The sequence below is a fragment of the Gallinula chloropus genome, assembly GCF_964237585.1.
Source record: "Gallinula chloropus genome assembly, chromosome: 5".
Classification (NCBI taxonomy): Eukaryota; Metazoa; Chordata; class Aves; order Gruiformes; family Rallidae; genus Gallinula; species Gallinula chloropus.
The window spans coordinates 31530504-31555896 of NC_140090.1; the positions used below are offsets into that span (position 1 = coordinate 31530504).

At 50.1% G+C, this 25393-nt stretch overlaps 1 protein-coding gene across 2 annotated transcripts in view; it reads right to left on the reverse strand.

Annotated features, from left to right (window-relative positions):
• Positions 1-309: 309 nt before the first annotated feature.
• NRP2 (neuropilin 2) overlaps positions 310-25393 on the reverse strand; it is a gene marked incomplete at both ends in the record, with an annotated part of 86129 nt that continues 61045 nt past the window's right edge. Inside the window, 5 exons of one of the 2 annotated variants that reach the window (XM_084265706.1) lie at positions 310-614; positions 1229-1297; positions 17988-18008; positions 20424-20520; positions 22357-22619. In XM_084265706.1, coding sequence (XP_084121832.1) covers positions 310-614; positions 1229-1297; positions 17988-18008; positions 20424-20520; positions 22357-22619 — 755 coding nt within the window. Of the gene's footprint in view, positions 615-1228; positions 1298-17966; positions 18009-20423; positions 20521-22356; positions 22620-25393 lie in introns of both variants that reach the window. The other variant, XM_084265705.1, reaches the window with a different exon arrangement.

Sequence of the window (25393 nt, forward strand, 5' to 3'; positions counted from 1 at the left end):
TAAACCAGTCTCCCTCGCCACGCCCCAGCCATTCGCATCAGCAGAAAGTGAAGATGAACCAACAAACAAGGGTCTCGCCCCCCCTCGCCCGGCACAGTCCAGTTTGCAGGAATGCTCACTCGGTCCTGGCGGAGTGTGACCCACCGGTGGGACCTGGTGGCAGGAGCAGTGCCTCCCCTCGCTTGCTCCTCCCATGCCCCTAATTCCCTGTTATGGCATTCAGTTCCCATAGAAAACAGCAAAAAAAGTAACCCCCTGCCAGCCCACCTCACCGGGTGCAACACCAAGGGTGACCCCCCAAGGCACCCATCAGGCCTCTGAGCAGCACTTCTGGTGGTTCATCTTGACCTTGTGCTTGATACCGTCGTACAGCTCGAAGTTGTAGTTCTCCAGCGTGGTGGAGCTCCGTGAGGACAGCCCGGCGTACGAGCACGTGCAGTAGAGGAGCAGACCAGCACAGATGGCCCCGAGGAGGACACCGAGGGAGCTCATCGCTATGATGGTCACCAAGATGGGATCCAGGGTGTAGAGCCAGCTTTTTTCTTTGTCCAGCTTTGGGGTTCCTGGAGAGTTAGTAGAGAATAGTGTGTCGTTCCTATCCGATCCAAAGTAATCTGCAGTGGAATGGGCACTTATTATCCAGGGATCACTCTTTTTTAACCACCACCTTTATGCATTTCTTACTTGGAGTTGTGATGGTCTTACGAGAGTATAAGCTCCCCCATAGGTCTATCTCAGCAGAATTCTTTAATCCAGGTCTAGAAGTAAGGGGACACACCAAACTGCCAAGAAAGTTAGGCACCCTAATTCACTTTTACATCTCAGGCTAGGTAAATAGCATGCTAGCATTTTAGAACCCCCGAAACTCTGGCTCTTCAAGTGCCATCGGGTTCAAAACTATGGAGACAATCTGTCACAGCTCCCAGACTTAATTTTCTCCATTTACAAGTCAAAATGCCACGCAAGCAGCAATTAATGCTTGAAAGATCAGTTCCACTTGTCCTAACACAAATACAATATATTGACTTTGCAAGGCTGCTTGCTGTTGAAAAAGGGAAACAAGAAAAGAAAACTAATGTCTTTGTCCAGGCACTGAGCCATCACTTGAATGTACGTTTTCAAGTGTGTTCTAGCTCCTAACTGACATTAAAGCTGAGATTTGTGAGTAACTGTAGCATCTGATACTGAAACACAAGATAAATTGCCCATGTGGTATTTGGATACCAACCTGAATCATCGTTGTCTTCAAAGTCTTGCTCAGAGACTGGAAAGTCATCCTCCATTCTTGGGAAGTTCACTAGAACAACAAAATGGGAAGCACTGTTTGTTTAAAGAGGCTTTCAGGGGCATTATCACCACTGGATTGTGAGACCAGCCAGAAGAAAGCAGTAGTTGAACTACTGCTAACCTCTTCCTCATGGTGGGATGAAGAACTCCTCGTCTTCTTCCTTTGGTCAAAATAAATGAAAACTCTTGCACACTCAAGAGAACAGGATCGGCCCACAGCATCACATTTCATGACCACCAAATGACCAGGTTTGCAGAAGAAAAGAGCGAGTGAGAAGCAAAGAAACCAGGTAACTTGAATAGCACTAAAATATTGTGATTAGTGCCTGCATAATGGCCATAATTTACTATTAACATGCTCGTGGGTATTATCCTTACAACTCGAATAGGACCTCAGTGCCTGTCATTACTCGCCACTAATGCGAGATCCATTTCGCACGCGCTACTTTTCATCTCTTCCCACACATCTTACTGGGCACGGAGCTTCAATGACCCAGTTTTTCTTTGGGTTTCAGATAGGCTCATAGCAATTCGAGGAAGCCATGCATCATCATTATATGCTTTAATGCAAAAGCTGGTGGAAATGAGGAGCGTGGCAAATGGGTGTCCCTATCTAGGCATTTATGTTAACATTTCTCTGATCCGCACTCCCTTTCGTCGCGACATTTATTGTTCAGCACAGATCAGGCACTCATAACCGAATGCACACGCTGTAATCTGAGCAGAAGAAAGTTATTTTGCTGTGCAGCCTTCCTAGCATTATCCCTAGGTAGAGCTACCATCCTTACAGTTTTTCCAGAAAAATATGTGCTTTCATGTTGATCTGCTCAGAGTTTTCAAAGCTGACTGCAACTCGGGGTGCTCAACTGAGAAGGCACCTCAAAACGGTCAGAAAGGCAGAAAATCAGGGACAGTAAGAAAGAGGTAGAAGCCACAGCTTTGCCATAGCTGTGGTTGAAAACTGAGGCTACTTCGCATCTTGTGCAAAACCACCCCAAAGAATGTAACTGGTGCCCAAAAAGCCACATGCAAAGAAACTTTTCAAAACCTTATAAAAGAATAAATCTGCATATTTGCACAGAAGACTGGAAAATCTGCACAGAGACTGGAGAAGGCCTTCTGAATTGTCATATCTATTTTTTTTTTTTTTGCTATCCCATGCAATAGTACCAGGGAGACCCTGCCAGTGACATTTCAAGGTTCACTTCCAGAGCAGGGAACCCTACTGAGTGCCATGCCACCCCAACACCACCTCACGCTGGACTGCAGCAATCCTCTGTGCCCGCACTGATGCTACCTTCCTAAATACCCATTCTTTGTCCAGAATTGTCTTTTGCCCCCTGCACTCAAAGGATTAAGGGATTTCTTTGGATTTCCAAGCACACCTGGCAACAGGAACATACAAAGCCCAATTCTTGCTCCTCCTGATGATAAGCTCTGCATCTAGTGAGCCAGGTAATTAAGGCAGCTTGGGGCTGCTGTTAGCTTGTTGAAGAAACATAGGTGCACACCATCTTCTGTAAATCCTCACTTTAGCAGTGAGTTCACGTGATTTCTCAACACTTCCAGAAGTGACAGGCCCAGATGGCAACATCTTAGGGCTGGGAGAACTGCCTGAGGGCCTCTTGCAAACATTTAGAGCCGAACATGTGGAAAAATAACTTGCAAAGCAGTTCACACACAGAGACGTCTGCTCTGCTAGTCCTCCGTCAGAAGACAAGAAGTGAAATTTGCCACCCATGTCACCTACACAACCCTGTGGAAACTGCAGGTTGCTCAAACAGGAGCAAAGTTGGCACCTGGGTGATGGCCTGCCCAAGGAGCCCATGTGTGGGAAGAGGCCGCTGGAAATCTTTTGCTTTTCCATACTGTAGCCCCTCTAAATTTTGTGTCAGAACAAGCTAGCAATTTGGTGCTTTTCTATTTCCCAGGGTAGCCTTGAGGGAAAAGCCAGAAAAAAACAAAGTACCGGTTAATCAACACTTTCAAAAGAACACCAGTTCTTCCAGCCTGAAAGGAAGGAGCCCTGGGAAAATCTGTAAAGAGAGAACATTTATACAAAAAGCCCAACCCAAAATCTATTTAGTCTTAGAGCAATTTTCTCAATTCCCCATGCTAATATGACTCCGAGTCCTGCTTAAATGATATCTTCCTCCTCAGGCCAGTGGTAGGCTCTTATTCTCCTGTTCCCCACACGCCATTTCATTGCTATCAGACTGTATGGTGTCACGCAGGGCTCTGCTCTGGCTTTGGAAAAACACGGCTCAGTGTTTCTTTTTCCATACTGGGGTTTCTCAAGTCATTAACAAAACCAGCACTGGCTGCGTGGCTGGTTGTGGGAACGCAAGCTGGTGGTCTCAGTTCAGTTTCTAGTGGAGAGGACTTCCAGTCTGTCATCAATTAGGCTCCTTTGTGACAAATCCAAGCAATATTGTCACAAGTGGAGCGTGCCTTGGAAAGTGACCCCTTGGAAAGTGGCCCCCAGAAAAGCCCTGCAAGCTGCTGGCCAGAATGGGAGAAATGGGTTTAAAAAAGGTAGATCCTGTCAAACTAACCTGATCACCTTCTATGACAAGGTGACACACTTAATGGACAAGGTGACACACTTAATGGACAAGGGGAAGGCTGTGGATGTGGTCTACCTGGACTTCAGTAAAGCCTTTGACATGGTTTGTCACAGCAAAATTCCTGGGCAGCCTTGTGTAGATCCAGGCCTGGAGGTTGGTGTCCCTGCCTGTGGCAGGGGGGTTGGAGCTCTGTGATCCTTGGGGTCCCTTCCAACCCAGACCATTCTATGATTCTATGATTCTATGAAATGTGCATTGCCCCGTGCTGTGGAGAGCTGCTTCCTTAAAGGGAAGATTTTGGGTGCAATTTACTTTGCATTTTAAAAGTAAAAACAAAAATATACCAGAGAAGGTTAGACAAGAATGTTAGGGGGAACTGTATTTAAACAGGAGAAGTGCTTGCTCCTGAGTGAAAGGCCCTTTTTAAAGCATGTGTGCTGAATGATGGCTGTGAGAACATAGCCCACCATGCCCAAAAGATGATGGTAGTAATGCTGCTGGGAACGACCGGATGCCGAGAAAAGGCTGTTATCTGTTGGATCTGAGAGCACTGCCAGCCAAAGGCTAATTTATGGGACCTGAAAAAAGGAAGATGAGATTCTAATCAAAGACAAGGAGCAATTTAAGTACTATGTTCATATGACCTCACACCGAGTGAGATCAGGAGAGAATTAGTATTTGCAGAGATTAAGGAGCTTTAAAGTATGTCTGTTTTAAAATAGTAGCAGGGGTAGAAGGGATTGGGGTAGGGAGGCGGTTACTGGAAAAGGAGGGTAATACATGCTTAAATATGCCTTTCCAGGGCAGCCAGTGGAGGCACAAGAGCCCACCAGACAAAGCTCTCCACACCTGCCCAAGGTAGTTCAGCTCTGCAAAGCTGAGGTCAGCACATCATATGGACTGGCATGTACTTACCACCACCACACATACTTAACTCCTGCTGGCCTGCACGGGCTTACCAGCAGTGCTGACCATCTCAGGCTGGCACTTTTGTGCCAAGCCAAAAGCTATTGCTTTGGAGAGGACACCTGGCCCCAGCTGCTGGACCCATGACCCATTCCTCTGAGGCAAATGACCACCACTGAGAAAAAAATTGCTGCTTATTTCTAGACCGACTGTGCCTGGTTTAAGTCTGTGTATAGGGTGCTGCCTGCTGCCAGGCCCCTCCATCCCAGGGCAGAGCTCTGCCTGTCACCATGTACTCAGCTTTACACACAGACAGTGGCTGCGGCACCTCTGGGGCTCTTCTGGGGCTCTTTCTCGGCAAACAAAATGAGCGTCTCAGCAGGAGGTGCCTTTCGCAAACTATCAAACTTACAGCAATTTCCAGCCCTCTTTGTTTCCTGCCTGCAGTCTCTCCTGCACATGGAAGCCTGTCCTGGAGAGTGCCTGGGATGTGCTCCGGCTGTGCCTGTGCTCCTGCTCCCCAGCTCCCGTAGGAGTACGTGGCCTCTGAGGCTGAAGGGTGATGCCAGGTGACAGCAGCCAGGTGGGCTCTGCTGCCTACTGCCTCTCACTCCCCAGCCGTGTCTCTGGTTGTGGCTCCTGGTACAAAAGAGGGGCAGCCCACTGCTGTCCAGTCCTTTCCACAGCAAGGAAAGGACCGTGTGCTGTTCACTGCCCTGAAAACAGCAAGCACCCTCCTACGTGTTCACCCCTCTCTCCTGCAGCTGCAACAGCCATCTCAGCCAGTGCTATCCCACTTTGCAAGGGATGTCAGAAGTGCACAACTGCTCTGCTGCCAAACAGTGCCCACGAGGGCCTGAAGCATTAAATCCAGCTAAATGCAAGAAAACAGGTCAGAAATTACTGCTCCCCAGCCTAGTCAGGGAGAGGCAGAGCTCCATCTCCACCCTGAACCTCACTTTTCTCCCTTTGCTCAATCCCAGCCCCTCTCTCTCTGCAGCAATAGCGTGACTCCAACACACATCATTTTGTTTTGACATAGCAAAGCAGCCGCTGTGGCCTTGCCTTGACATCACTCTGTTTGGCAGCGCCGCAGCGCTGCTCCTCCGGCTGGGAGCCCCCGGGGGCTAGGGGGGCGACACCACCCACCCTCGGTGAAAGGGGAAGCACTTCTCAAAGCAGCAGCACAGACTAGGCAGAAACCCTCCCTCTGAACCCCCCGTTGCTCTATTTCCAGCCGAAAATCTGCCTCACTTCTCTCTTCCTCACTCCTCCAGAAACACAGACCGATTTTAGTTTACAAAAGGGCTAAATCCCTGCCAAATTTAAAATTAAAACAGTGCTTTGGCTACAGCTGAACATTAAAGAAAGCAAACAAGCAGCCCCTCCCCTGGCTGAGCTGCCCGCCGCAGCACAGGAACCCCCAGACCTTATCCTCAGATTGCCTCCGGGCTGTCCGGTGGCAGTGCACACCAGCACCATGGGCAAACAGGGTGGCACCAAGGGCCCTCTTGTGCTCCTTGGGCTTCTTGTACACAGAGATGATGGGGAAGGGCTGCCGGGCAGGTGGAGCCCCCCCCTCCCCGAAAGTACTCAGAGGCTTGAAGCCGTGCAGGGTGCTTGGTGCCAAGGCAAACGTGAGCAGGCAGCTACTTCCAGCCCTGGCTCTGCCCTCCAACACGTTGCTCTCTGCCCTCGCCATGCGCATGGCAGATGGCCAAGGCGGCTGCCCAAATCAGGGACCTTGCCAAAGCCTCCCCACAGTAGTCACGCCTCCCATCCAAGCCCGGCCCTTTCCCCAGCACTTCCCTGGTGCGTCCTGCTTTTGCATGTGGCACCAGCACAAGGCCAGGGTAAAAGCGGTGGTGTCATGCATGCATACGGCATTTCAGTGGCTTTATACAGTGTGTTTTTCCTTTTCCTCTCTCTTTGTGCTGGACTTGGTTTGGCTTGGGTTCAGTTCTCCGTGCCGGAGCTCGCTGGTCCCAAACCAAGCAGCTCCTCGCATGAGGGCAGTGCCGTTAGCCCACCGCTGCCACACAAGGGCTCAAGCTGGAGGAGAAGCCGGCAGCTCTGCGGCATCCTGATATGTTTATCGCCCTCCCCGTTGTTGCTGTTTGTTTTTACAGCGGCAGTGGCTAACGACACTATTCCTCAAACTGGCAGTCACGCCTGCAATCGCTGCTAAGAGCAGCCAAAGCCATTGATGGAGGAGCTGTGGCAGAAAGCCAGGCGGCTGTCCAAGCTCGCCTCGGGGCCCTCGCTGGTGTCTGCATGCCAAGCTGTGCTGCCCTGACTCCGGGTAAGCAGGGGCTGGCCCTGATAGTGCTGGCAGGTTTTCACAGGGTTTCCAGAGGGGCAAAATCCCAACATAGCTCTATGCACAATCCAGTTTCTACCTTGTTCCCTTGCATTTCCATCAGAGGCAACACAACCGTGTCCACAAAGCCCGGGTGAGAGCAGCCCTCAGGTACGCACACCAGGTGTCACCTTGCAGGCCCTTGCCACGGGCCGGAGGCTGGCCCCGCTGTGTGTCCAGTCCCTGGTCTGGGTGAATGAGCACTGTGATTTGCAGCCTGCTCCTGGGCAATCATCTGTGTCAGGCATGCTGACATTGCCTGGACAAAGCTCTTTGCTTTGTCAGGTCCATCGCTCCCTTTCACATCCCCATTTCCCAGCATCTTTGCCCCATCGCATACAGAGGGTGCCTGCAGGCCCTGTCCCGCCAGCCGCACAGAGTCGCTTTCCCTACAACAGCAACAGATAAAAACACCATCACCCCACATACAATGGGGGGAGCCACGTCCAGACCCTCCCTGCAGCACGCAGGAGACAGCAGGCTCCCACCCATAACTCCACTCCCTGAAATACAGAGCCCCTCCAGCTACCCCGAAAACTTTGCCCCTTTTATTTTAAGTAGACTCTTCCACACCTGAAGTTACCTGCAGAAGACCTTGCATCAAAATCACTCTAAGTTGCATTTATTTCCTTAAACAAAGTGTGCTAATTTTAGCTGCTTTCTTCCCTGCGATGCACTGCAGCCTGAGCAGCACCCAACTCCCCGGTCAATCTGGCTGCAACACACACACAGAATAATTAAACCCGGAACGGTTCCTCCCTTTTTGTCTGTTTACTTAACAGAATTTTTTTCCTTCTCATTGGGAAGCCATCAGCCAGGCTCTCCCTCCCTGTTTTTCGCATGTGCATATTTGTTTTGAATTTTGCTTGGACAGTCACTGAAGTGTACAAAATGCAAATTGCAAGTGTAGGGGCTTTGCTGTACAATTAGAGAAAAAAAAAAAGCTAAAAAAAAAGAAGAAAAAGTGGGATAAGTGGCATGGGTCCTCAGCTTTGTATGTGTTTGCACAGCCAAAGTGAGAGATCACATTTGAATTATTTTTTTGTTGATGGCCTGAATTCCTGGTAAAGCCAGGAAGCTGCACTGCAAAGCTGAGCTGTGTGCCAGGGTAAAGAGTGCAACAGAATGAAAATAAATGCAGGAGGGAAAGAAAAGCCTCTCAAACTGGCAGCAAAAGATATTTCACATGAAACATGATGCTGTTGCCTGGTCTAGAGGGGTGAAAGGTGCACCTGAAGAAGATAGAAAGGACAAAGGCTGGAGCAGAAGTCCCTGTGACAAGCTGGGAGGGCTCGGGTGGAGGGAGGGCAGAGGACACGCACCTCTCCAAGCCCTTGGTGCTGCAGCACCTGGGCCGCTCCTGCACTGCTCTCCTCCGCAGTCAGACATGCAGAGACCCAGCCAGGATCTTACAGAAAAGGAACACGTTGCTGTTTTCGTTATTAATTTTGGTTACGGTTTAACTGAGTTCTCATCATGCATGAGGGTCTGAGCATCTGGCTCAGCTGAGCCGACAGCCAGGGCCCCAGGAAGTCGGATGTCCTGTCTCCAGGGGCCCAGCGGGAGACGTTCTGCATACTCACATCAAGCAATTTAGCACTTAAGATACGTTAGCGACCCCCCTAAACAAACCCAAGTGTCAGTCCAGCCGCCCAAAGCTCCCGCTAAGGCCTGGTGCAAATGTAATGGATCTAAAAGCTGCTATTAACGGCACAGTCCCGAGTGCAGCCAGGCAGGGAGCGTGCACCCGCTGTGCTGCTGGGAGCTGAGGGTGAGCTGCGGGTCTGCAAGCAGCAGCATCACTTTCCTAAAGGATATAGCCTCAATGCTCCAAAAGGAAACATAGGGTTCTGAAACACTGCTTTGCTTCAAGCCACGGACAGCGTTCTTGTTAGCAAGGAAAGAAGGAAGAAAAACCCCAGATATTTGTATAAAAATATCATCATTTTATTACATTCCACACAATACATCTTCAAAGAGTTTCAAATTTCCACAAGATATTTTTCACACACAGGCAACTGGGCAACGCTAGGGATGTCAGGGCTCAAGGAGCAGGGCAGAACTGGGAATAAAAATCTTGAAGTGACCTTCTGTTTTGTCTTTGGTGATTTTGGTTTGAAAGACAGGGTGCCACATTCTCCTCTCTGACACACCGATGTGCACTTGCTAAAGTCCATGGGGGTGAACCTGGTGGAGGCGAGGGGCTATCATCTGACCTAGAGAGGCTGAGCGGACTTTGGAAATGTGACAGTGTCACCTGCTGACATGGCTTGGGCTGACCTGAAAATGCAGCAAGCCCGTGCCAGTACTTCACATCTGTTTTAATTTGCAGCTGGCTGGGGGAGAATGGGATTTCACATCATGAACCATACACACTGCAACACCAGTGCTGGGTAACGAGGAGGGTCACAGAGAAAGCGCCCCAGCCCTGGAAGCCCTGGCCTGGGCACCTCGGGGCAGCACCACCTGCAAGGTGGCAGGAGCTCCCTGGGTCCCTTCCCGCTCTGCTGGGACAGGCACATGCCTGCCCCCATTGCAGGGGGATGCCACAAAGCTCGTGGGAGTCAGGGCTGGGGGGGAGTGATGCTGCCCTTGAGCACCCACCACCCCTCACATGCTTGTGTTGCCAAATCCCCCGGGTATTTCTGTGCTCCTTAGGTGTTTTAGACACTTGCTGCTGCAGCTGGGGGTCCTGCTGAAATCTGCTGAATAAAGGGCACAAGGGGGTGGAACTGGCTGCATGAGTAAAGGCAGGGAGGGAGGGGACTGTGACACCCCCATCGACAGAGATCCCCTGGGGAGAGGGCTCTGCTGCCACAGGGGCCAATACCACATATGCACAGCACCATTTATGTTTCCACTTTTTCCCCAGACCAAAAGGAAGCTCAAGACTGCAGGGAAGTTAACAGAGCTGCTCGCCTTGATCCATTTTATGCAGTATTCACGGGCAATGGAGGGGTGGGGAGCACTAGCAAGTTTAGGAGGGGGCCAGGGAGTCTGATCACTCATCACAAATGAACACAAACAAGATGGAGAACCTTGCTCACTGGAGGTACTTTTTTTGCCTGCGAACAGATCGGAGTTAACGATTCAAACCACTTTTGCATGTCATCATTCAGTAATTTATATAAGGCATTTCCACTACAATACACTGGGCCATTCAACAGTGGGAGGCGTGTTGGAGGTTCCATCTTGCCTCCCAGGTAAAAGCAGCAGCAATAGCTGGGCCCCCCAGGCACGCCTGCTAGTCTTTGCTTGCTAAATGTTACTGACGCTTTAAGAAGCAGAACATTAGCAAATGCAAAACTAATTGACATTCTAGAAAGTCAACTGGCAATTTTTATGATTCAGCAGCTATGAATTGGGCAGAGGTAAAAAACAAACCCAAAACCCAGAAAGGGGAATTATACTTGTCCCTTGAACATTTCTAGCAGAAAGACAAGGAGGAGCCCTCTCCCCCTTCCCATGTACAAGTAAAACCATCAGCACCCAGAGTGAGGATACTTAGAAAATAAATAAACCTTCAATTCCCAAGAAACTACAGTATTTAGCATCCACCTTAGACCTGCTGAAGTCTATGTGTTACCCTAAGGCTGGCTTTAACAGATACAAACAAAACATTCATTATGAGCTTCTCTGATATAAGGCAACTTTAAATAGATTCACTTGCGGGTGGAGGAAGAGGAGGGTTCCCCTTCTCCCCTTCCAAACAATGGCTGTGTTATCATGTTGGCTGCAGAAAGAATAAGATGGAGAGATCTTACTTTTTGGACGTCTATGAACCTCTCTGGATTCTTCTAGCCATCTGAGGTGGACATTCCTACTGTCCAGCCTGGACTCTTCTTCTCATTTTGCACCCGAGACATTAACGCTATCAAACAAGAAACCCAGCCAAAGCTAGATAAGGCAACAAAAAAGCATTGCTCTCTTCCCCAAGTAAACAAACCAGGGTATTTACCACCAAGGTGTCCCATACCTTCCAGAGGGGAGGCGGGAAGGGGGGGAAATAAAAAACAAATGAACAAAAAGCATTCCCTGTGCAAGTAGAAGCAACAACAAGCAAATTAAGAAGGGGCTGTTTCTAAATATACATTCAGTCAGTCAGACGCACGCAGTCCCATGCACACTCGCATCCACAGGTTTAACACACGCACATGAGCCGCACGCACAAGCTTCCAGGCTCACCATCAGGTTCCCTTGCAGGTTGCCTACTGGGAGAAGAAGAAAACAAACCCAACAAGCCTACCAACAAAAAAAATACTCCCCAAACACAACAAACCAAAAAACACCCCACCCAACACCCCAAGAGTCCTCGAAAAGTAATCGAAAGGGAGCGTTCACTTCTGAAGTGAAGGGGCGGTGTGTCTCTTCTGGCGATCCAAGATGCAGCATTAGTTTAGAGTTTGTAAAAGATTCAGGGAGGGCCGGGGGGACGAAGAAGGGACGGAGATGTCTAAGAGTTCACATGTATGCTAGGTAAGGAAAAAAGTGCAAAACTGAGGCAACGTATTTGAAGTCTTAGTTTCTGTCTGTCTGTCTGTCTGTTTTGTGTTTTGTTTGCTCTCTCGTTCCTGTTCGGCTCTCAGCAGCGCGAGCTGGGGTCTTGCTCTAGTTTTATGGTTAGGGTGGGCTCCACGGCCACAGGGGCCCCGTTGGCATAGTGGGAGGTTTTGTAGGTGATGGAGTGATCGCTCTTCTTGGCCGCATAGCGGAACCGGTGGTAGTGGAGCACAAGGGCCAGCGCGACGGAGACCAGCACCACAACAGCACCTCCGGCGGCAATAACGTAATACCAGTAGGCTGGGATGGGCTGCACTGACACCGTGTCCACTGTGGGCTCGGTCCCTGGCAGGAGGGTTGCCCCTGGGGAGGAGACACAGAACAGGGTTGCTAGGTGGGAGGCATGCAGACGCACAAAAAGAAACACACATGCTTTCAAGAGTACGGCACGGAGTAACCCGAGGTCCTGGGGCTGCCTCCGGATACAGGGCGTGCTCCTGGGGGGAGGCACAGCCTGGTGTTTGCTGAGCCCACACTGGCTAACGCCTTTTTCTTCCCTTCCAATTCATCAGGCTGCCTGGATTGCAATACAAATTCCATATGTATGCTATTATTACTGTTATTTCTGGCATCGATAACTGTTTTTTTACCCTCTTTTTTTGGCTTTCTCCAGATCAGCCGCCTGGTTTTGTCTCCACATGGCAGATGTTGTCAAGCAGTGACAAAACACATCACGTTCCTAATTGGAGGAAAAGCGTAATCTCAGATGGCCAAGGAAGTTACCGCAGGAGACTGGGAAAGAAATTACAGGGAGAAACATTTGCCATTCCTACAGGAAAGACAGAGAAAAGTTCCATCTCTGAAAGTGCCCTGCACACAGACCTGGTCTCACCCACAGCCTTACAGATTTCCTTATTATTTTTTAAAGTGAGAAAGGTTGGTTATGACTATTTACATGGCACAGGCTGCAAAATTCAACCCAACGCTCACGCTCTCATGCTCTCTGCAGCTTAAGCAAGCCAGGACTACGAGTTCATGCTGATAAAGCAAACACAGCTAGAGAGGGCTGGAAAAGCACCTGCCTCCCTTCAGCCGAAGGGCAGGCAGCACCCAAGCCACGCTTAATCCTCCTTGCTCTTGCAGCTGCATCCTGTCGCAGGGCAGGGCTGCACAGCGCTGCTCCCGCTTTCTGGGTCGTCCCGGGACAGCTCAGCGGCGCACATCTGGCCATCAGGCAGGCGTAGGGCCTAACTGCCAGTCAAGCAGAAGCACACACTCACACACACACACACACACACACACCCCTCCGGCAGCCACCGAGAAGTGCCAGTGTCCATGCCAACACCTACGGCCAAGCACGCCTTTGCACCCCTTCTCCTGCACACGCTGCTCCCACCTACCCAGTCCCACTCCTTTTGTTTCGTGGCTACTTCAAAGGGGATAAAAAGTCCCTTGAGAAAAACTCTCCAAAGAGTTCACTCTGCTGCTGAACACACTTCCCTCCACTCGCCCCCTCCTCTGCCCCCAGCCCGCTAGGGACAAGCCCCTGGCTGGGTGCTGGCAAGCACAAGTTAGTGTGGTGTATTGTTGAGCTCTGCACTAACTGAACTCCAGCTTGGTTTCCTGAGCAGGCTTGGAGGATGCCAAGGGGAAACCTCGCAGGATGCTTGTGGCTTTGCTAGCAGCAAGGGCATCTCACAGCATGGCCTCCACCCTCCCCTGCAAACACTGTCCTGCCAGCACAGCCACTGGCTGGAAAACTTGGGATGGTGACGGTTTTTCTGCTGGTGGCACAGAAGATGAGGCAAAATGATGGTTCCTCTGCCAGGAAAGGATGCTTTCCTCCCATCCCCCAAAACCTGGGCACAGGGAGTGAAAAGAAGAATGAACACTGCACCCAGATGCACAGCTACAACAACAAAAAAACCCCAACCCTTCAAACCGAGGAAAAAAACAACCTACAGGCAAGACAAATCCAACTTTTACAGAGCAGGAGGCTGGGAACCACCCACATATTTGTCATTGTAGGCAAGAAATTCGGATGTCTCAGGAGAAGCCTACCAGCCAGATATGCTGCCCTCCCCCCTCTCACTCCAGCTGCCCTTGCTGCCTGGAGTGGGAGTGGCCCTGTCCCTCCTGCCCCTGATGGCACCTAGGGAAGGGGGTCCAGGCTGGGCTGTGTGTTGGGGGAGGTGAAGGCGGGGAGCAGGCAGCCCTCCAACCTCCTTCGCTACCTCCACCAGCCACCCTGTTGCGGGGGAACAAAAGTGGCACCTCCCTGAGCAGCTGCGGCCCCTTGCCCAGCTGCACAGGGGAGGGTGGCAATGTGGGACACCCCTTGGGGGCTGCCACTAGCTCCCCGTCGGGATGAGCATGTTTAACAGTGCCCTGTGCTTCACTGATGGCCTGCTACAGTCTGACTGCAGATCCAGGCAGCCGAGCCATTCCAGACCCATGTCCCACCACCATCCCTGTTGGATCCGCAACACCTCGCCTGTGCCTGACAGCACTGGGGTGCAGGGCTGACCCCAATGAACGCCGCAGGGCTGCTCGCTGTGCAGAGGCCACTCATGTTTACATGCGGTGACAGCCATGCTTACATAGCACTGTGCTCCAGCAGGAGATTTACAGGTGAACAGCCTTTCACACCACTGATAAGCACTGTGCCTCGCTGGTGGAAGCCAGGCTGGGGAGAGGTGGGCAGGCATCAGAGATGCTGACAGCTCTGAAATCTGCAGGGGAGTGTGCTCCCCTCTGTTTTTCAGGTTTCTGTGGCCTCCAAACAGCTGTACGCTGCCCAGTGCAGGGGTGGCAGTAAAAAGGGTGGGTCTGGCCACACAGCAGCCCATGCATGGTGCCCAGTACCTCTTGCCCATTCCCACGCACCTCTGAGCTCTGCCTGCCTGGGGATGGAGGGAGGCAGCATGATGCACCCCCGATATCCCACTTGTGGGAAGGATCCTTGGAGGATGTGGAAGTGGCTGTGAGTTCAGGACACTTCTACTTGGCTCTGACTGCATCAGATGTCCCCATGCCACAGTGTGGGCTGTAAGCATGAGGCGTGCTGCAGAGCCCTTCCACAGCCCCCATTTCTGCACCTCGCAGCCCTGCTGGGGAGGTAGCAGAAGTCTCCAGAGTTCATTTAGCAACTGGAGTCATTATGGAATCACACTCAGTTGTCTCTAAGCCCTAACGAAGCCAATTCCCAACATTAATGATTGTTCTTCCTTACACTGTCAGCCACTAAATATAGCTGCCTGTCCACTCAGCACACAGCGCTGATGTTATCTGCTCTGTTTTAACTGGCTCTGCTACTCTCTGGAAGTTTCGTCTTAGATAAGTGGAAAAGTTCTCTGCTCAGGGAGATGGAAAAAAAATAATCCATCTCCTTAACTTAATATTTTTTCCACTCCCCTTTGCCTTCCACCACACACACACGACCTTACCCATTTATTCACTGGGGTTCTCATCTTAATAAAGAAATGCCTCCCACTGTTGCTGTCAACTTTGTGGGTGCTGTGTTTATGCACAGCTTGGGACACTGGTCAGTGAAAACCTGGTTTAATTCCTACAAGGTGGGTGATTTCCTGTGGTGTGTTGCTGGGCTCACACCTCCAACCTAGCCGTGTGCAGCCCCTTCCTCTTCTCACCAGGGAAGATTCTATAGGGACCAGCTTTAGAGCTGTGCAGGACAAAGCAAAGCCCAAAAGTAGCAGGAGCAAAACTCATCCAGGGACAAAAAAGGAGGAAATCCTTTCCTGGGAGCCTCCTGGAAGGCTGCCTGCCTTGCTCTGCCACTGCTGTGTCACAGGTTGTACTCCTCTTCGAAATCACTGACGTTAACTGCTACGGACAAGCAACACAGCTGGACTTCTTGCAGATGGCTCAGGTGAAAGTGAGTATTACAGTCATCTAATCTGAATGCCACAAAATCGGTGTCAGTCTCAACCCCTTAATTGTCACCTGTCACTTCTCCAGGAAGATAGATCCCTGTCTTGATTTCAGGATACCCAGTGTGGGAGTATCCACCAGTCCCAAAGGCAGATTCCCCCCATGGTTTGTCTCCATGCTCTTTGGAACATGTCTCTTATTTTTAGCCTGGCATTTATCTAACTCCTTGCTTTCAGCCACTTGTTATACCTTTTCTTTATGGGTGCAATGCATCAACTCTCAAACGCAGCACAGTTTAAGCACAGTTGACTGGTCTTGTAAGATCCCGACCCACCAGCTGAAAGATATTCCACCCACACAATTCTCTATTATTTGCCTTGTGATCCTGGAGCCTGCAAGGTGCATATTTTCAGCTTTGCTCCCAAGCCAAGAGAGGAAAGATTTGCTATTATTTTTAATGGCATCTGACTTTTTCAGCTCATCATGTAATTGCAGGAGTGGGGGTTACAGAACATCTCAGTACTTCCTGCACAATCTTTCCTCTTGAGCTCTTTTTTCTTAAGCCAGGGACTTCTCCTTTTGCCCTCTCCTATTGGACATCTCTGTCTTCTCCTCATTTTAATGACTATCCTGCTTTCTCTAATTTCCATCTTCACCTCTTCCCCCTACATTTTGCTCGTTCCCTGGTCACTCCATCTCTCTGCCCCATCTATTTCTGCCTGTCAGTCAGGGAAACCTTTTTGACCCTTTGCTGCAATTGCTCCCCTGTTGTGAGCAGGGCCAGGATGTCCTCCAGGACACTAACAATGGGCAGGATCCCACTGGTACAAGCCGGCAAGCTCCTGTGTGAAGGGGAGGTGTGTCAGCAGCAGCATCTGCCTGTGGTGCTTGAGGGACATTGCTGTGCTGGGTACAGCAAAAGCTGTCCCTAGCCAGACAGCGTGCACTGGGGAATACGATGGGGAAACAGAAGCACACAGGCAGCACGACGGGGTGAAGGGCAAAAGAAACAACACGAGTTAGCAGTACTCTGGGACAGACTCCATGTGAGAACCCAGAACAATGTCTAAACTGAATAATGCATGCTACAAGCCCTAAAGACAAGGATGCTGTTTGCAAATCAGGTACCAGACCAGGCCCAAGAGAGCAGAGAGATAGTTTAAGTACAGAAGGATCATGAAGTTTAACTGTCAGCTGAGAGTACTGCAGCACCACAAACCTGAGAAGCAGATACATAAGCAGCCTACAAACAAACCAACCCAAATTCCTAGCTGTTACACTATGGGTACACTGTGAGATACAGAGTTAGACCCCTGTGTACATGCCTCCCGCTGGCAACGCTCCAGAGCCTGCCTCACACCCCAGGGACAGAGTCGCACGCTCGACTTCAGTCTCGGTGCCCGCTTTGCTTTTACTGCCACAGCTCCCAATGCTCGCATCTACCGGCGATGGCTTTGCCCCACACAGAAATACTGCTGCTTGTAGGGTTGAGCCCGGCCACATTTAGCAGCCCATCAGCAGGGCGGGGGAGGGGAAACACACAGACATCGTGACCAAGTGAAAGCAAAGGACGTGTTGACTAAACTGGCAAAACAAAGTTAAGGGGAGCCCCAAGTTTGCTCTACATCACAACACAACCCCCAGATGCATTCCTGAACAGGCAGGCAGGAAAACAAAATCCAAAATCATAACAGTGGGGAAAAAGCCTCAAACAGACTAAACTGCTCTTCCCCACAAAAGCAGATGGCACTCCAGAGCACGACAAGCAGCATCCCCACTGGCTGCTCAAAGAGCGAGGCAGTTTATCTTCACCATTTCTCTTACACTGTAGGTCTGATCAGAGAAATGCTGGTTTCTATCCTTCAGGCCAGTATTAAGCTATTAAATGCACCATTTCACCTTGTTTTCCTTTTATTGACTGTCACCTTCAAAGCTCCTCATGGCAGTTTTGTTCTCCCACTTCTACCTCCCAACTCCCTTCCCCTTCCACACAGAGCAGCCCCACCATCCTTCAACAGCAGTTCGAACACCAGCACTGCCAGAGAATCCTTAAACTGAAGCACAACCTTCCCCCACGCTGGTGTACTTCATTGCCACCCATTTCACTTTTAATTGGCTACTGTTTTTTCTTTCAAGTCAGTTGGTAACTACCCTTTACACCTCAGCCTTCCCATTTTGGGCTCTGCTGCTCTTCAGGAGGCCAGGTGCCTCATGATGGCAAGTTTCCTAATGCTATTCAGCCCCAAGGCAGGGGGACTTGTCTGTTTGCCTGCTCCCTGTCACCTAGCAGGAGTCAGAGGGTGCCATCTCCTGCTGCTGCGGCGGGGGAGGTTTAGCACAGCTTGCCATTTCACTGCTCAGAACATTTGCTGTTTGTACAAGCACACACATCACTTTCCTTCCATGTAACAGCACATGCCAGAAGAAAGAAACCACTGAGAGAAGTGCAGTTTTACCTGGAAAGTAGAAGTTCTCACCTGGGAAAGCTGTGATGGGTTCTGCAAAGGGAAAAAAAAAACCAGAACCCAGTTTTAGAGAGTGCAGTATTACACCCAAAGCCACAGTTCATGTCTCAGTTAATGTGCAGCACCGAAGCAGAGCAGGCTCATGGCTGTGCCCCACAGAAGCCACTCTTGGAATAGTGTGGGGTGCTAGCCAGCCTCACCAGGATGGGGAGAAACCCTGTCTCGGCTGGGGACTGACCAGACAGAATAACCTCGACTCAGACACAGACTTCAGAGAAAAATATGCAGTAGGTTGAGGGTCATCTGGGCTCAGCTGGCCAACCTGAGTCATCCACAGAGAAAGCACACCTGTCCCAGTGATGAAACCTGGAAACCCCCTAAAATTTCCCAGAGCAGCTTGGTTCCTGGCTTAGCTCTGGCATCGCTATTTGCATGGGAACTGTGTGACTCCTGGGCATCGGTGCCATGCTCCTCTCCCTCTCACAGTGCCAAGAAACAAAGGCGAGTGATTTTTTTTCTTCTTTCAAGATACTTTGAAGAAGTAATCTATTACAAATTACTAGATCTGAAAAGCAATAATCAGTACTTATTACTGATTACTTTCTTGCAGAAGTAATAGACTTCTGATTATTTTTAGATTACTTCTGCATTATGCCTGTGAGTCACAGAAGCAGACTCTGGCTCTACTGAGTGCTATGAAATCATCACTCAAGTTCAGAATGCGAATGACACATTTGTCAAAGGAAAAAATTATTGTGACTTATTAGTGTTCTTTCACGCCAAAAAGGAATCAGATTACTTCCCAGGATTACATTTGAAAAAACAGTAGCCTGTGCTGCTATTCTCATGGCACTGGCAGAGGGAAAGCACTGTATCTCTGCCGCTTCATTACTATTTTGGTGACATCAAAATCACCTCTGAGTTATGTGAAAGTTTGCAGTGGGAACCCTTTGTTAGAAATGATCTGAAACAAACTGTCCTTATCAGTTTTAAGAATACCATTCAATCTCCTAGAATGGGAAAAATAATTTTGAGCAGCAGTTAGGTGTTATTTTTAGTGCTGGCAATGCTTGAAACTTTGTAATTTATTAATGCTTTTGTTTTGAAATATTCAGTTTAGGTTCATGAGGCCCAAGATACAGTAATGCTGGAGCTAGGTGAATTGCTGGGCTCAAAAGAAGTTAGATAGGAAATGCCATTAGTGTTAATCATCAGTCTTGCTTCTTTTTAATGCCATAGAAGGCAAGGGATTAAAACACCACTGTCAAGCCTTAAATACAGGGAATTTGACATATGGAGTATTAGCTCCTTTGACAGATGGAAGACCAGCAGAGATCAAAGAATCAAAGAAACTGGGACTGATAGTGCTCAAGTGCATCTCTGGGCAGTCCTGGTTCTCTATTATTAATGCTGGTGCCTGCACCATTTTCACCACTGCCCACCTGCACAGGGCAGTGTGTGACAGGACCAGCCTTTCCCAGGTACAGCTTGTCCTGTGCCTTCACCCCTGAGATACAACCCCTTGAAGACAGCGTCCATCCTGCTTAGGTTAGGAGGCACTGAGATCCTCTGCTTCCCTCAGCAGAGAAAAGGCAGCATCAAAGCCCAAAGGGGAGAGAGCCTCTGCCCCACCTGACTCCGGTGACTTCAGGACAGGTTGGACATGGCCACTTTGAGGATGTTTAGTAGTGAAACGTGTCTCCTCCTGCTCACGTGGAAGATCAGGGCAGCTCTCAGCACACATCCAACTAAGTGAATAATGCTGGTCCCCTCCTCAGCTGGGATCGCTCTAAATCCACATCCAAGCGAGATGGTGACAAGAGCATTCAGTGTGTGTGCATGGATACGCCAGCTAGAGGAACAGGGCAGGGCAATGGCTCCACTGGCAAACTGCTAAAATGCACTTTTTCTCTCTCTCTCCCCCCCCCCGCCCCAAATCTTCTCTGTCTTTCACACTGAATGAATCCACCTGGCTTTTGGCCTGGTTTGGGGAACGGTGAATTCCAGGACAAAAATTTCTTTTATTATTCTGTTAACATTGCTGTAAAACCCCTCTGCTATTTTATTTCTTATTAGAGAAGCCTCCTTTTGAACTCATCAGCCCCTCTAAGCATGTAATACTGACTGACAGCTGGTTTCTTTTGTCCAGCACTTTCCTTTTAAATTTGGTGTATGTCCTTATCGCACAGAATTGTCCTCAGTAACCCTCAGCTGCTCTTTCCGTTTTGCACGGCAGAGACACGTGCTTCCTGCTCTCACACCAACGCAGAGGCCCCATCCCCCTCATTTCTTTCAGGGGCAAGGGAAGTCCTAGCTGAGATCCAGAAAGTCCTGGAAAGCTCAAGTGGGGAAAAGGTGGTGGCCAACTAGCAGCCTGCAAGCAAAGACTCTCCAATCCTGCCTGCCCCCACCGCCATCCCCCACCCTGTGACCGGACGCAGCACGTACCCATGCAGTTCTCCAGCGGGATGTCGGTGCCTAGCCGAATGTCATCAAGGGCGAGCTCTCCCGAGTGTCCGTTGCGTATAAATCCCTCAAAGACAATCTGTAAGAAATCAGGACAGAAATGTCAGTGCTAAGTGGGAGGTGGACAGTGGCTGCTGCTCCCGAGGGTGAGGCTCGGAGAGCTGCTCCTGTCTTTCCCTAGACACCTGCACATGTCCTGAGACTAGTCCTGCTTCCTTGCCCTGCCTCTCCTGCCCCTTCCCAGGGAAAGCTGCTCTGCAGGGATGGGTTTGGTGGAAAGATCATTAGCTGGCCTGGCAGCACTTGGCCTGCAATTGAACTGTTCAATTAAATGTCTCTCACATGGGACAAAGACTCTGAATCAATGTTCAGCATCGCAGGCCACCCTCCAGCCCTTGCACAAATGATGCAAGTAGCGTAACACTGACTTACAGCTGGACCAGATCTGGCCCATGGGCTGTGATCAGAAAAAGGAAAGGAAGGGCACAAAATGCACAGCTACATGAACTGCAAAGTGCTGTTTCCATCAACGTTACATAAGAAGTATTGAAATGTTAGAGGAGAAGGGTCAATTTATTCCTACTTAATCACAGGCAAAATATATTTACAAAAATAAATAGAGTCGTTAGCCCTAAGAACTGCTGAGTGGAGAGACTTGCATTATTTACATAATGATACTGTTATTTAGCTAATGTCAGTATATTTGCATTTAAAGCACAAAGTAGTCAGCCAGTGCCCATCACTTATCTGTTGGCACACTGTGTTAGCTGGTGGTTTGTGAAAACACACACACATGCAAACTAGTTGTGCAGCTCTGGTGCAGAGCTTTTGGTTTCTGTCTCCCTGACTACTCCCTATGGTCCAAATAACTTCTTAGGGCTATGTATTTCACAAACCTCTCCTCCCCGTTTTAGGTGCCCCCTTTCTCTGAGGTGGCTGCTGGTCCCAAGCTCGAGCCATTGGCCGATGTGGGAGGCAGCAGTTTAGAGGGGTCAGTGGCCCAAAAGCAGCAGCTCCCTGGCTCAGGGCTGGGGCTGGAAGCCAGCTAGAGCAAGGTTCCCTGACAGGGTGGTCGTCGAAATGCTGCCTTGGGCCTGCAAGTGAGCATTTCCTTCTGCTGCAGAGGGTGCTGGATGCCACACTGATGCTCATTAACAAGTGACAACAGCAGCCTTGGCTCCCTCGCAAACGGCGCGCTGCCCAGAAGGGCTAAGCACGCCAACGGCACTCCTGGAAGCAGCAGCCTCTCCACAGGGCACTGGCACAGCTGTGCCAGAGGGGCTCAGGCGGCTGTGTGAAGTAGCACAGATCCCTCCAGCTCATCCCTTCTCTTCCATGGATCTCCTGAAAGCAGGACTGGGCCTGATCCCACAGTACTGCACCCAGCCCTCTGCTCTGATCTAAGGTATCTGAGAAGTGGATTCACAAATGAACCCGCATCCCCTTTCTTCTCCCATAGAAGCATTTGCAGCTGAGGCTGGAGAAGGTCTGAAGGGCTCTTTGCTGCCTACCCTTAGGAGCTGGCTGTGCACTCCCAGCTTCCCACCCCCCCTCCTGGCTGCAGGCTTTGGGTGTTCTCCCTGGAGCTTCGTGCCTGCCTCTGGTCAGACTATCGACTGGAGCTGGGGTGGCGAGGCATGATCCACAAAACAAAATGAAAAAAAAGGGAAAATATTTGTGAAGTGGCAAATTTGAGGAATATAAAAGGCAACAGGCTGAACAAAGGCCCAAGTCTGTGCAGAAGACAGGCACTCTCTGAGTAACAAACAGTGCCGCTTAGTTACTATAGTAACTCAAGAAACACAATGAAAACAGCCACATTCCCTAATGATGAATGGGCCCTGGCTCTGAAACACTGTAATGAAGATGCTGGAGATGCCTGCCTAGTCCAGCACACCTTCCCTGAGCATCTTACCCGGTACTCCATGTCGTAGCTCGGCAAGATGATGCGGCCTTCCCTCCACTCCTCCCCCTGGTCCTCCATGATGACCCACAGCGCCTTGTGCTCCTGGCTGGCTTCCCGCCAGACCCGCAGCATCACCCCATTGCTGCCCCATGCCTGGTACTGGAAGACCATGCAGACAGCGCTCCGGGGCAGATAGATGGCGGGGCTGATGAGCCGGGCTCGCTGGTCTTCCCTCCTTCCGCTGCTCTGCAGCTGCAGGTAATTCTTGCTGTCTGTTCAAAGAGGAAAACACCATTATATTATTTTCTACAGCCACTTGCAACAAGTGTCTCAGCTCCAGCAGCGTGGCTTTGGCAGTGCCGGGCAGGCTCCCACACCCATGGTGCAGGAGTGAGGTCCTGTACCAGCACCCTCCATGTGTGCAGCGAGCTGTGCCCTGCAGAGCCCGGGCAGGACACTGAGGAGCACACCTCCCCCACCAGCCACCACCCTCTGGTAGGAGACAAACAGCAAAACCAGAAAGCTGTAAGCCGAAGATTGATGTAATTAGAAGTTAAAGAGCGGTTATTGTCAGAAGTGACGCCATGATAATGACATTGGGGGAGGTTGTGTTTATTCCGCTCAATGAATAAGCCTGAGGTGGGTTTTTCTAACAACTGGTGCTGAAAACTCATCTTGGGATTGGGATCTCAAACTGTGTTCATCCTGCTTCTTTTCAGTCCCAGCAGTAAACACTCCACAATAGAGGTCCAGCTGACAATTTTGTTTCGAGGGTACGCACGACAAAATCAAAGCCTGGCTTTCATTTTTTCTGTAATGCAGCAAAACAGCCCCTAAAGCCCAGCACAGAGGAAGGATGCTGTCCCAGTGAGTGCAGCATGCACAGGTGACAACTGGGTAGCTGCAAACTTGAAGGTAGCTGAAATACATACAGCAGGAGATTCACTTGCTTTAATATTACATTTTAAATTGTGCCATGCTTTTTGTCAATCCTCAGGGAGGGGACTGAGTACGTTTGATATCCCAGGAGAAGTTCAAGGCTGAGACTGGAATGGGAGATACTTGATCTGAATACCAATAGCAGCAAAAGCCTGTGGAAGCAAATCCCCGGGCGCAGCCGATTTGGTCTGGAATCAGTGGTTTCCAGCCCTCTCAGCTGAGAAACCTCCTCAAGGAGTTTCCTATTTGCAGCATGGATGACTGAAGTCCCTTAACACAGACTGAAAGCCTGGCATGTAGCTGATCTGCCCCTTACCTGCCCGCTCCCATCACAGAGTCCACTGGGTTGCTCTGACTGCAGTGCCTGCAGTACAAGGTGACACAGACAGGCAAATGACAACTATTGCTGTACTTCATGTTTTGCTCAACAGAAGGATGAACATGTTTGCTTTTGGGTCACTGGTGCTTCACACCAGTGTGTGTGAGCTCTCCTGCAGTCCAGGGAGGTTACCTTTGCCTCAGGACCACACCTAAGGGTCTGTCGCTTCCTTTCCCCGTGTCTTAGCCCACTGCACTTGATGAGCGAAGCTCTGAGTGACAACTCGCCTCCTGCTTACCCTACTCGCTCTGTGGCTTCAGTGCCCACAGCAATGGCAGAAGTGCAGTGTCTGCACTGAGCGTGTCTGCAACCCCAAACACCTCCAAAACTTAAACCAGAGAGACCTGAACTTCGAGCCCAGTTCCCAAGCCCTGCAAGGCAGGTCCCATCCAGAAAACAGCAGCAGTCCGGTGACAGCCCAGCCCATGGGAGATGTATCAGTGGCAGCACAGCCACTGATCCTGCCGCAGGTTTGTCACTGCCAGAGTGCTGGGCTGAAACCAACCACCGTGAGCCACACAGCTTTCTAAAATAAATTTAGAACAAGACAGCAGAAAGATTTGCCATCACTCCACTCCTGGGATGTACGTTCAAAATGCTGCAAAAGCGTATCCGCTCCATATGAACTTTCACTGATTTCGCTGCGTGAAGGACAAATCTGTCCCTGACTGGCCACATAAAGAAAGAGCAAGAGTTTCCAGCAATATTTTCCAGTACCTATGAAATGTACTTGGGCCACTTGGCACTTTATGCCAACAAACAGTAGCAGAAAAAAAAGATGAAAGCATGTTTGCCCACTCCTGCTTGAGTGAATCACTTGAAAAAGTACCATGCCGTTCTCTAATGGAGGAGTGTTCTTGTGATTTACCTCAGAGTGGTAGTGGTGGAGGAGGAGATGTGGGAGATAAACAAGTGGAGGAAGAATAAAAAAAAGAACAAGCTGTACTCCATGCCTAAGGAGCAATAAGGCATAATAAGTCATCAAGGTCTCCTGAATTAAAATCCTCTTTTTCTAATTCACTACAAGCCTCTTCAAAGAAAAAGCAACAAAAACAAGAAAAAAGCAGCAACAACAAACAAGGTGGAAGAGCAAATCAGACTGTGATCACACAATTATCTCACAGCTGAAATGGTCTCACAGGCAAATCCTTAATAACAGCACCAGCCAGGCTCAAGAACAATCAAATCCAGATCCTCAAAGTTCAGGACCAACCTTTGGTTCCAATATCTAGGCAGCCCGACTGAACACAAGGATGTGACCCACCCTCGGGTCCAACCAAAGCCCACAGATGACTACAGGGGACTATGTTAACTGAGCAGCTTGATGCCACCCATGATTCATATGCCTCACTGGGAGCCACTGGTACCCACCATTGCTGCCTCCACTGCTTCAGCAAAGGAGCCTGTGTGCCCAAGTCACATCCCTCCTAACAGGGATGACACCAACCTCCAATTTGTTCCCATTCCTAGTGGGCTGTGAAATCAAAGAAACTCCTGAACCATGGCCAAAACCAATGTCTCTCCCAACCACACAGGCTCTTCCAGAACCACAGGAGCCCTCCTAAACCCTGCATCTTCTGTGCCCCCTGACCAATGCTTGCTGGGGCCCATGGAGCTCTTGAGAACCTGCTGGCAAGCCCAAAGGCTGCAGAGATGCTCTGTCTCTGGGTGATGAACCCACCTGCATCCCCTGCAAGTGGCAGGGTGTTTGGGTACCACGTGCTCCTG